The 11,641-nt window shown below is 34.2% G+C and overlaps 2 protein-coding genes across 7 annotated transcripts in view; one reads left to right on the top strand and one right to left on the bottom strand.

Moving 5' to 3' along the window:
• Positions 1 to 337: 337 nt before the first annotated feature.
• LOC111368110 (translation initiation factor IF3-2, chloroplastic-like) lies at positions 338 to 8,593 on the top strand. Its single transcript, XM_022989325.1, has 9 exons — positions 338 to 738; positions 873 to 912; positions 1,020 to 1,079; positions 2,602 to 2,654; positions 5,266 to 5,321; positions 5,420 to 5,453; positions 6,539 to 6,611; positions 6,719 to 6,811; positions 8,195 to 8,593. The coding sequence occupies exons 1-9, from the start codon at positions 491 to 493 to the stop codon at positions 8,333 to 8,335; spliced, it is 798 nt and encodes a 265-aa protein (XP_022845093.1). The 5' UTR covers positions 338 to 490; the 3' UTR covers positions 8,336 to 8,593.
• Positions 8,594 to 9,106: 513 nt separating this feature from the next.
• Positions 9,107 to 11,641, bottom strand: part of LOC111368084 (AUGMIN subunit 8-like) — a 19,031-nt gene continuing 16,496 nt past the window's right edge. For 3 of the 6 annotated variants that reach the window (XM_022989286.1, XM_022989294.1, XM_022989279.1), the window contains exons 6-7: positions 10,913 to 11,020; positions 9,107 to 10,000 (exon numbers count right to left, since the gene is read on the bottom strand). In XM_022989286.1, the coding sequence (XP_022845054.1) occupies positions 9,947 to 10,000; positions 10,913 to 11,020 (162 nt within the window). In that variant the 3' untranslated portion in view covers positions 9,107 to 9,946. The remainder of the gene's footprint in view (positions 10,001 to 10,912; positions 11,021 to 11,641) is intronic. The other 3 variants (XR_002697949.1, XR_002697951.1, XM_022989307.1) reach the window with 3 other exon arrangements.

Genomic DNA, 11,641 nt, shown 5'->3' with positions numbered 1-11,641 from the left:
AATTTTTTTTCCAATTTTACAATATTGAATTACACAAAATTTAGAAATATAATCTTCACATTCAATTCAATCATATCAACACTATCAAAAAATACAATCAAAATAGTTTGTATATTTCTTATTCAATCATGAAATATACAAGTATAATTTTTCTAGATAACATATTATTATGTAGTTATAAAAATAATTTGTAATTACTTTCTTATATCATGGAAGTACTTTTAAATACTTCTTTAAGAATTTTTCAAAAAAATTAAATTTTTACATTAATAAAAATACGATAAATATAAAATTATTGGAGCGCATAGCGATTAGTCTTAAGAATAAGGCCAAAGAATTAAGTACCCCCTTGCCCAAATCACCAGTCACAAGTATCTGCAGAAAGAAAGGAGCTGAAATAATAACAGATAAGATCCACTCCGTATGTTCTCAAATTGAAAATCAGCACTGCACCCCCTCTCTCCCTCCCTCGCCATCCCACTCGCCCACCATGTCTGGTTTTACCAGCATTTTCCATCAACCCTTAAAACTTCAACTCTCCGATCCCCTCAGACCCCTCTCTTTTCACTCAAACTTCTTTACTCTCCGCTTTCAAGGCCCCGCTACAAGGTGGCTCTCCGTTTCTTCTACAACCACCGTCGCCACCACCGCTATTGTATCTCGCTACGGCGGAGGAGGTGGGTCCTCCCGAAGGCCCAAGACCAACGATGATCAGGCACTTGATATTTCTTCCATCAGGTAACTATAAGGCTTTTTTCTTTCTAAATTGTCATAAAAATAGAATCTTTAATACTATTATCACTAAAAAGAGGATTTTTGTGTAGAATTTTACATATGAGTAATTGATATTGGTGTTTGCTGTTTTTTATTAGGTCGGATAGAGTTAGGCTTATTGATCAGCAGCAAAACATGGTGAGTATTTGTACTACTACAAAATGTGTATATTGTATATGCTTTACTAGTGATTGCATAGTGATGCACAAAATGGGTATTAAATTGGTGTCTCCTGCATTGTATAGGTAGGAATAGTGTCAAAAGGTGAGGCTTTACAAATGGCTGATATTGCAGAGCTTGACTTGGTATGCACTCAATTTTGATGTGGAGTTTGTAAAAATTCTTTGTTTTTAATGTTTTTGGATTTTTATTATTTATGGTGGGATAAATATTCTGCCAGTTATGCTATTAGTTACTGCTGTGGTAATGGTTGATTTTGTGGGGGGCAATTTTAAGTTAATTGTGTTAATTATTTACACTTATAGTGGATATAGCCCACGTTTGAGTCACATTATCCGAAATTTAATTTTTATCAAACTCATTTTCAACTACACATTCCCCCAATAAATTAATTTACACACAAACCCAAAATTTTTCACCACTTTTTAAGCACACATTCTTCAAAAAAAAAAATAATAATAAAAAAAATAAAATAAAATTGCAAAACCCATTTTCCCCAAAAAATGAGGCTCAAACAAAGCCATAATATTCATCTTCAGTTCTTTCTCTTTCTTTTTCTGAGGGGAAGAGTTTTGGAAGGAGGGGGTGGGGTGGGTTTGGCAATTTAAAGACAGGATTCTATTGTTAAATTTTTCAACAGTTGGTGTAGATGAAAGTAAAGTATGGGTCAAGTGGGTTACTATTCTTTCAGATGAGGGCTGTCACACAGACCGTCATTCAGTATTGGGATTAGTTTCAATATATAATTAGTTTTCAAGTGCATAGCAAGATCGTGTATTTTACATATAGAACCCGAAGTGTCCTGCCACTGCTTGACCCATCATCATGGTTTTTTACTGCACTTAATTTCGAACTGGATATAAATTTATATAACAAGTCACATTAGAAATAAGAAAATGTGATTATGTAAAAATATATTATGATCTCTATCAGAAGAAAAAATAATTAGTTTTTTATGAAAACAAATATATTGTGTCAACTAAGAAACAATAAGTTTATTCCATAATTGTCAAAAGAAAAAAAATTTAGATGCTAATAATTGCTGTTGAAAAATCAAATAAATAATTCAATGATTCAGACAGGTCTGCTCTTATAAAGTTTAAAAATTGACTTATCCCACGTTTGCTGCTCCAGCAGATTCTAGTTTATGTATCGACATCATGAAACAAGTGTTGCACAAATGGTTGACAACAACCGGACAATCTGGTGGCTGATTCAAGTCTGACACAACCTTGTTTCCTTCTTGGAAATGCATGTCCTTTTAGGGGAAAATTTTATGTTAATCAGTTCAGGCAATGAAACTTGTGGCCCATTACTTCTAGTATATTTTTTTTCCCAGTGTTTTTCTTCATACAAGTCTTTTTCTCTATATTTATGAGAAAAGGAGTGAGTAATTTTAACCCTGGTTTTCAGATATTAGTCTTCTCGGAAAATTGTAATGCAATACAATAAATCCTCTCCTCATGAAATCAGATTTTGTTTCTACTGATTACATCTTGATGCAAGCTCTGCATGGCATTTGTGTACAGTGTGGCTGTGTATACTGGACCTTTTGTTACCGGAGATGAAAGCTACCTTTTCTCAATTCTCACACAAGATTAATGTCTGTTAATGATGTTTTGCATTTTCCTTGCTTTTATCTTTTAGGTGATATTATCTCCAGATGCCGATCCTCCAGTTGTCAGAATAATGGATTACAAGTAAGACATATATGCCTTATCTATTCTGGTAATTGCCTCAGAAATTTTTGTATTATTAGCTAACTAAATTAAATTGATTAATCTATCTAAATTTTGCTAGAACAATCAGCACTGCACCCCCTCTCTCCCTCCCTCGCCATCCCACTCGCCCACCATGTCTGGTTTTACCAGCATTTTCCATCAACCCTTAAAACTTCAACTCTCCGATCCCCTCAGACCCCTCTCTTTTCACTCAAACTTCTTTACTCTCCGCTTTCAAGGCCCCGCTACAAGGTGGCTCTCCGTTTCTTCTACAACCACCGTCGCCACCACCGCTATTGTATCTCGCTACGGCGGAGGAGGTGGGTCCTCCCGAAGGCCCAAGACCAACGATGATCAGGCACTTGATATTTCTTCCATCAGGTAACTATAAGGCTTTTTTCTTTCTAAATTGTCATAAAAATAGAATCTTTAATACTATTATCACTAAAAAGAGGATTTTTGTGTAGAATTTTACATATGAGTAATTGATATTGGTGTTTGCTGTTTTTTATTAGGTCGGATAGAGTTAGGCTTATTGATCAGCAGCAAAACATGGTGAGTATTTGTACTACTACAAAATGTGTATATTGTATATGCTTTACTAGTGATTGCATAGTGATGCACAAAATGGGTATTAAATTGGTGTCTCCTGCATTGTATAGGTAGGAATAGTGTCAAAAGGTGAGGCTTTACAAATGGCTGATATTGCAGAGCTTGACTTGGTATGCACTCAATTTTGATGTGGAGTTTGTAAAAATTCTTTGTTTTTAATGTTTTTGGATTTTTATTATTTATGGTGGGATAAATATTCTGCCAGTTATGCTATTAGTTACTGCTGTGGTAATGGTTGATTTTGTGGGGGCAATTTTAAGTTAATTGTGTTAATTATTTACACTTATAGTGGATACAGCCCACGTTTGAGTCACATTATCCGAAATTTAATTTTTATCAAACTCATTTTCAACTACACATTCCCCCAGTAAATTAATTTACACACAAACACAAAATTTTTCACCACTTTTTAAGCACACATTCTTCAAAAAAAAAAAATAATAAAAAAAAAATAAATAAAATTGCAAAACCCATTTTCCCCAAAAAATGAGGCTCAAACAAAGCCATAATATTCATCTTCAGTTCTTTCTCTTTCTTTTTCTGAGGGGAAGAGTTTTGGAAGGAGGGGGTGGGGTGGGTTTGGCAATTTAAAGACAGGATTCTATTGTTAAATTTTTCAACAGTTGGTGTAGATGAAAGTAAAGTATGGGTCAAGTGGGTTACTATTCTTTCAGATGAGGGCTGTCACACAGACCGTCATTCAGTATTGGGATTAGTTTCAATATATAATTAGTTTTCAAGTGCATAGCAAGATCGTGTATTTTACATATAGAACCCGAAGTGTCCTGCCACTGCTTGACCCATCGTCATGGTTTTTTACTGCACTTAATTTTCGAACTGGATATAAATTTATATAACAAGTCACATTAGAAATAAGAAAATGTGATTATGTAAACATATATTATGATCTCTATCAGAAGAAAAAATAATTAGTTTTTTATGAAAAGAAATATATTGTGTCAACTAAGAAACAATAAGTTCATTCCATAATTGTCAAAAGAAAAAAAATTTAGATGCTAATAATTGCTGTTGAAAAATCAAATAAATAATTCAATGATTCAGACAGGTCTGCTCTTATAAAGTTTAAAAATTGACTTATCCCACGTTTGCTGCTCCAGCGGATTCTAGTTTATGTATCGACATCATGAAACAAGTGTTGCACAAATGGTTGACAACAACCGGACAATCTGGTGGCTGATTCGTGTCTGACACAACCTTGTTTCCTTCTTGGAAATGCATGTCCTTTGAGGGGAAAATTTTATGTTAATCAGTTCAGGCAATGAAACTTGTGGCCCATTACTTCTAGTATATTTTTTTTCCCAGTGTTTTTCTTCATACAAGTCTTTTTCTCTATATTTATGAGAAAAGGAGTGAGTAATTTTAACCCTGGTTTTCAGATATTAGTCTTCTCGGAAAATTGTAATGCAATACAATAAATCCTCTCCTCATGAAATCAGATTTTGTTTCTACTGATTACATCTTGATGCAAGCTCTGCATGGCATTTGTGTACAGTGTGGCTGTGTATACTGGACCTTTTGTTACCGGAGATGAAAGCTACCTTTTCTCAATTCTCACACAAGATTAATGTCTGTTAATGATGTTTTGCATTTTCCTTGCTTTTATCTTTTAGGTGATATTATCTCCAGATGCCGATCCTCCTGTTGTCAGAATAATGGATTACAAGTAAGACATATATGCCTTTTCTATTCTGGTAATTGCCTCAGAAATTTTTGTATTATTAGCTAACTAAATTAAATTGATTAATCTATCTAAATTCTGCTAGAACATTGACAAATATAATCAGTTAATAGCAGTTTGGAAGATAGCTAAGCGCTCGTTAAATTTAGATTACTCAGTGGTTAATTAAAAAATGTTGTATATTTCTATCCACATTCAATGTCCTGTATTTGTTATCTATTTCTTTGTTACAGTTGCTGAGAGGTTGAAGTGCATTGTTGGGTTGTTTTTATGATGCAGTAAATATAGATATGAGTTGCAGAAGAAGAAACGAGATCAGCAGAAGAAAAGTCTTGGTGAGAGACCGATTTTCAAACACTGCCATTTTTCTCTATTTCTGATATTAATTAAGATTGGAAAATTACTTGAATTGACGTGCTGATTTTAATGGCAGCTAGCCGCATGGATTTGAAGGAACTGAAGATGGGGTATGGTTTATAGTTAGGGAATTTATAATTCTAGTTCTCTTACAAAATTTTGAGTTTTCATAGTCTCCTGATCTTGTGCTAATTCATATTTTAATTGCCGGTATGTAAAACTAAAATAATTACAGTAATTACTTCTTCTTTTTTTTTCTTTTTACTTGCTGCCTTCTAGTTTTTCCATGTTCTACATGTGAGCTGATTGAAATGGAAACTAAGCTTTTTAAGCTTGGAGTGCAGAACTCCAGCAGTTTTAACATTTTTTATATGTATTTTTGTTGCTGATTGCTTGGGCTGTTAAAGCACAAGATATCTATGAAATGAAATATGGAAATTTCTTTCTCACTATCATATTTACAAGTTTCTTGTCTTGGAAATGCTGTTCACTTTACATACTTCATTCTTGAGCGAGGATGGTTAACCTATATGCATCTCCACTTCTATGGACGAGTCTTCTTGTTGTCTGTAGCATAAAGGACTTGTATACAAGCAAAAGAATACTAGATGTTTTTAGCTGTCATAATTGTCTTCTACTGAAGGAATAGATGTAGGATTATCAACAGCCAGTATATGTTTATGTTATATAGCTATTATATTGATAATCCACGTGTACATGATAAAAAGGTATTCGTGAGCCATGTGTTATAAATAAATAATAATAATAATAATAATAATAATAATAATAATAATAATAATAAAATCATTCTTTATACCTTGTCCAGTGATACTTGTATCCTGTGGTGCACTGATACGGATGTGTCGGATGCACTAACGCGTGATTTTTCCAAAAAATACTGATTTGACATGTTGCCGACAGGGAGGGAGGGAGATGATCTACTAAACGCCTTTGCTAAGCTTATGCTAAGCAATAGTGACATGATACATTAATTAATTGGTAAATAAGTTAATGTTGGGTCCTAGGAATTAAATTAGGCCTGTTGAATTGATTTGCCATGTAATTGTTGCTTAGTATTTCATTTCTCTATATAAAAATATGTATTTTATTTTCTCAATAAGCATTTATTGCAAACAAAATTAATGTGCATGATTACTCCATATTATCTTGAAACTTTTACTGCTTTTGATGGCAGTTACAATATTGATGTGCACGATTACTCCGTGCGTTTGAAAGCAGCTCAGAAGTTTCTAAAAGATGGTGATAAGGTTTCTTTCAATTCTTATGGCTTCACATTCAATTACTCGTAAATGTACAATTTTTTAATGTACATTCGTTTCTCCCTATGCTAATGATATTCAGAGGATTTCTGCAGGTAAAGATTATAGTGAGCTTGAAGGGGCGTGAAAATGATTTTAGAAATAATGCCATCGAGCTCATCAGACGGTTTCAGAATGATATTGGGGAGGTAATTTGTACTATATATCTTCACCTTATCAAATGAATGTCACAAGTGAATTGCTTATTTTCTGGGTTATACTTTTTGTTACTTTGTGACCTTCCATAGTCCTGGTGCTTGTTTCTGAGTAGAATTAAAACTACAAGTGCAAACTGTAGTACTGGGTCTAAAAGAGTTTTACATCTGGGAATTTTTTCCCTTTTCTTTGTCTTTCTGTTGATAACTTTTCTTTGTTTCCCGAATGATGCGTTAGACACGCACAATTTCATTGATGATTTCTATTCTCATTGGTTCAAGACTTCCCCTCTAGAGGTGCTCCGTTTGGACCATTTCGCTGTGGTACTAACTAGCAGACTTCAGAAGACATTATTTAATCACAATTAGTAACTGATAGTTGTCGGTAATGTTGGTATCTGCATCTCCTTTGGATTTTGCAAAAAAGTCCATTCCTTGTGTTAAACCATAATAAGAACTAATCTCCCCATAAATCATTAGTATGTCTTATTAGAACTTTACTTTCTTACCTCGTTAGCCTAGCAATGTCTACAAAACACAGTCAGGGGTTGCAAACATAGCAGCATGTGGTTTTTCAGAGGAGGGCACGGTCATGTAAGGGACATGTCGGTCGTGTTCAATATGTTTTACTATCTGATGTGTTGAACACTAACTCTTTACCTTGCTGGCGTATCTGTGCTTCACTGGGAGTGGAGCGGTTACATTCATACTTTATTAATCTACACCCGCACAATAAATATTAAGTTTACATATTTGCTCTCCGAGTCTCTCTATTTGAGTTTATGCGTCTCACAAATAAAACCAAGCTTCCAACCATTTTGTCTTTCAGATATAGGTAAGCTTCAGTCTCCGCTGACTGCTACATAAAATTACCTCATCACTAATCATGTTTAGGATCGAAACCAGCTTCAGAACCAACATTTTGCTCTCTCTTCACTTCAACCTGACGCCCACTTGTTAGACGATTCACAAATTTTTTGATGGTGGACTGTAAGATTTTTATTTTTATTTTTATTATTTATTATTATTATTATTATTTTGCACTATTGTTGGGTTTGGTTTACATGTAAAGCAAAAGCCAACTTTTCGTTGATTTGTGTATGCTATAATTTTATGTTGTGTTTAATGAGTTTAATTTCATCTCCTTTGATAAAGGCCTGTTTGGAGCTTGAATTCAGAATGTTTCTTTCATTTCATCCATACCTAGAAAGTGACAATGAGGATTCCGGCAATAAACTAAGAATATTATGTTATTCCTTAATTTTCGCTGCTTCTGCGCACATCCGAATGCTTCTTTTTGTTGGACGTTCTTTGTTACTGTCGTGTCTGTGCCATCTCTTATTTTCGATCTGCATTTCTTTTTTGACACGTTCACAGCTTGCCGTTGAGGAGAACAAGAGTTTCCGCGATAGGAACATCTTCATAATATTGGTTCCTAATAAAGCCGTTGCTCAAAAAGCTCAAGAACTGCCAAAGAAGGATAGGTCGACAGCAAATGAAGTATCAGCAGGAGTCTAAGTGTATTAAAGAAATAGCTGTTAGTATAGACATTTATCTTCTGACTAAACCTGGGAGCTTGCCAACATCCCATTGTCTTGCATGGGTTTCTGCTTCCCAGTATACTCACAAGGATACAAAAGGTGTTGGTAAGAGAAGCTATTGTAATCTCTGCCACCAGCTTATAAATGGTGGATTTCACTCTGTTCTGGTTTCCTCAAGCAATGTATTCATAATAATTATTTATTAATTCAAATACAAAATCTATTGCATTGAAAACCCTTTTTCTGCAAGAATGATGCAACAAACTTTTACTTATAAGTTGTAGGTTTCAAAATGTATTCAGTTCAACGTACAATACGTGTTCTTATGGGCTACATGGTAGTTGCAACCAAAGTTTTTCTGTTATTTTGATTATAGGATTCGTGTCTTAGAAAAAGGAGTTTTAGATCCATAAATCTACTAACAACGCTGCATATGGCATAACTTTATGATAGTGCTAGTTACCATGGAGACGATATGCTTGGACAATGAAAACCAGAGCTCAAAAATCAAAATATAGAGACCCAATGAACCAAAAATTTCTCAAGCTCAACCAAAATTTGAACTGTTTTAAGCATCAAAATTACAACAGTAACCCATTTGAGTTAGTTAAGCAATACCATAAAAAAAGAAAAAAAGAAAAAGAAAAAATGAAAGAGAGGACAGTTATCTATTCTCATCAATTATGACTAACGCAAGCTCAAAGTTTCTTATGAAGATGGACTGAGATGACAAAGGTAAACAACGAGAAACAGTTAATTCAAAAATGGATTAATACTTAAAATTTCCAACAAAATATATCAAATCAAAAGCTTCTGAACTTATGAACTGTATATCATAAATTCATTATAAAGTACATCTAACACAATTTACAATGAATTCATTGCTAAAGATCAAGTTAAACCTCTCTTTCTTTAGCACATGGTCTGCACAACAAGGCTGTCTTCTCTCCAAGAGCCTGATTAGCAAATGTATGCCTGCTCAAATGCCGAATAGGCCAGTTTTCTGCATACTCTATATTGCTTCGAGCAATTGCATCTTCATTGGTCCCTGCTTAGCAATTAAATCTACTAGAGATTAATGCCGTTGGATGCTTGATATCTTCTTCAAGATTTAAACATCTTTTTTACACATTATATCGCAGGTGCAATGTCTCATCCAGCAGGACTTTTCATATTCAATCATTCCTTTGCATGCTTCATAATCTCTTCAGCTTCAAGGGTTGGGGACCTTGGGGTAAGGGAGTTGGAGAAGGGTGATAGGATAAAATCCATCTTGATTTTAATTAATTTCGTTACAAGGACAATTCTGTACTTTTACAGCCTTGTATATTTGTATGACGCTAATATCCATCCCGCCAAACATATTTTTCCGGGTGACCGTAACTTCAATATATTTGCATTCTTTCCTTCACATTTTTCTGTTGATAATACAATAGATTACATGCAAAAAGAACGAATAAAATAATCACTTACAACAAATGGACTTGCTGATAAATCTTATTTGCTGAGGCAGTAAAACTGTTGTTAGCGTCACATATTCGAAGACACGATTAGTTTTATTTGCCAAATTTTGGTGGTTCACCACTGCTCAAGCTGGTCTCAACTGTATCAACTGAGTCCTACGGCTGTGTTCTTCTGCCTGCTTTGGGTAAAACATTATCAGACGAAGCAGCTATTGTATACACAGATCAGAAAATTATGTAAAGAACACAACATAAAAACTAATTCTTTTTTAGGAAATGGACACAACAATATACGAAGAAGCTGGTATTAACGTCCAATATACCTTGAGGGTAACTGATGTCGAATATAGAACAAATAAAAGAAAGACAATCGAGAAAACCACAAATTTTCCAGTGGGCCCAATATAATAGTCAATATACATTTTGTCCTTTTGGTTTACACTACCCTTTTGAATAAATATCTTCCTTTTTTGCTTCATACTAAGTTTCTACAAGTTCCTGAGTCTATAGCCTAATATTTTGACAACATATCGGATTTCCAAGCGTTCAATTGAAAAAGTGACTGTAGTTTGCCTCTCTTCTTTAAATGTGATTTCTTTAAAAGAAAGAATTGAGATAGAGATAGACAGAGACAGAGGCATAGAGAGTGGCAGCAACAAGGAGAGTTTTTAATATGAAGATGACATGGTCTTACATCCATGGACGGTTACTACCATGCGAAAGGAAGAATACAGAGGAAGAAAAGTATTTTTTTTTTTTTTTGCCTTTTTATATGCATGCTAACTGTGTATCCAATTATTTTTCTTCCTTTTTACTTCAGAAAAATTGGATTATAAATGGAATTCCTATACATGGAGTCCATGCAGCAATAAATTGGAATAAATTTTTGCTATGAATGGTTTCTTAAGTATTGGAAAAACAATTTATGTACACAGCACTTCGTGTGGGTGGGGACCATCCTATATCCCCTTGGCCCTCTGTCCCTCCACTGCAGTATACAATAGTTCTTGACAGTGCATTAGTGTTTGACAACATCTATTGCATAACAATAACAAGCAATTTCAAGGTGCAATATCGTAGCACTTCCTCACCTGGATAGCCGCCGTGTAAGCCAAAAGAGATTCACATTCATCAAGCATCGCTCTCCCTTGTGAAGCTACTACAGCAAGATCAGAAACCGCACTGTTCATTCCCTCCACCTGCATTATATAAAAGAAATCAGATCAAGTCATTTTAAGTGAGGTCTTAAAAGTTTGAGGTGAGGATACAATATGAAACACAAATATGACTATTGGATTAGACATATTTATGAACCAATTTATTGATGAAACAACGAAAGTCTAATCTAGGCGCAGGAGAAATTAAGCTCCCGTTTGGCCCCCATTTTGTGGAAATGAAAATGAGCGAAATAGTGTTTTTTTGAAAAATGAGTGGCTGAAAAAGAAAAAAATGTTTTTCGATTTACGTGTAATATTATTTTATAAAAGAGTGCGTGGTTGAAAATATGAGAGAGAAAAATGAAATGTAATGAATTGTAATGTAATGTAGGCCAAACGGGGGCTAAATCAGTTAAAGTTTATAGTTGAGTGTTGGACTTGGGTAATACGTATATTGTTAGGCTTCAGAAAAGTGGGCTGAAATTCTGGTGAGTTTTGAGCAGCACAGTTAATGTCAGGATTTGTGCAATTGAATTTCTCGATTGTTTTTAACTAACTAATAATAATTACTAAAAACAGAGGTCAAACTCCATATTTCAACTGCTCCTTTTTTCCTTTTCTTCTCTTTTTCTTTTTTTTTTTTTTTTGGTGGGGGGGTTGGGG

This window comes from Olea europaea, chromosome 2 (assembly GCF_002742605.1).
Source record: "Olea europaea var. sylvestris chromosome 2, O_europaea_v1, whole genome shotgun sequence".
Lineage (NCBI taxonomy): Eukaryota > Viridiplantae > Streptophyta > Magnoliopsida > Lamiales > Oleaceae > Olea > Olea europaea.
Note: the sequence above shows the minus strand (reverse complement) of the source record. Positions and strands in the feature narration are given on the sequence as shown.

Bases quoted from the DNA above. Each gene is read 5' to 3' on its own strand.
- LOC111368110 (XM_022989325.1), top strand. From the start codon at position 491: ATGTCTGGTTTTACCAGCATTTTCCATCAACCCTTAAAACTTCAACTC. The intron at 1,080-2,601 runs GTATGCACTCAA...TTTATCTTTTAG, and splicing joins ATATTGCAGAGCTTGACTTG to GTGATATTATCTCCAGATGC. The intron at 6,612-6,718 runs GTTTCTTTCAAT...GGATTTCTGCAG, and splicing joins TTCTAAAAGATGGTGATAAG to GTAAAGATTATAGTGAGCTT.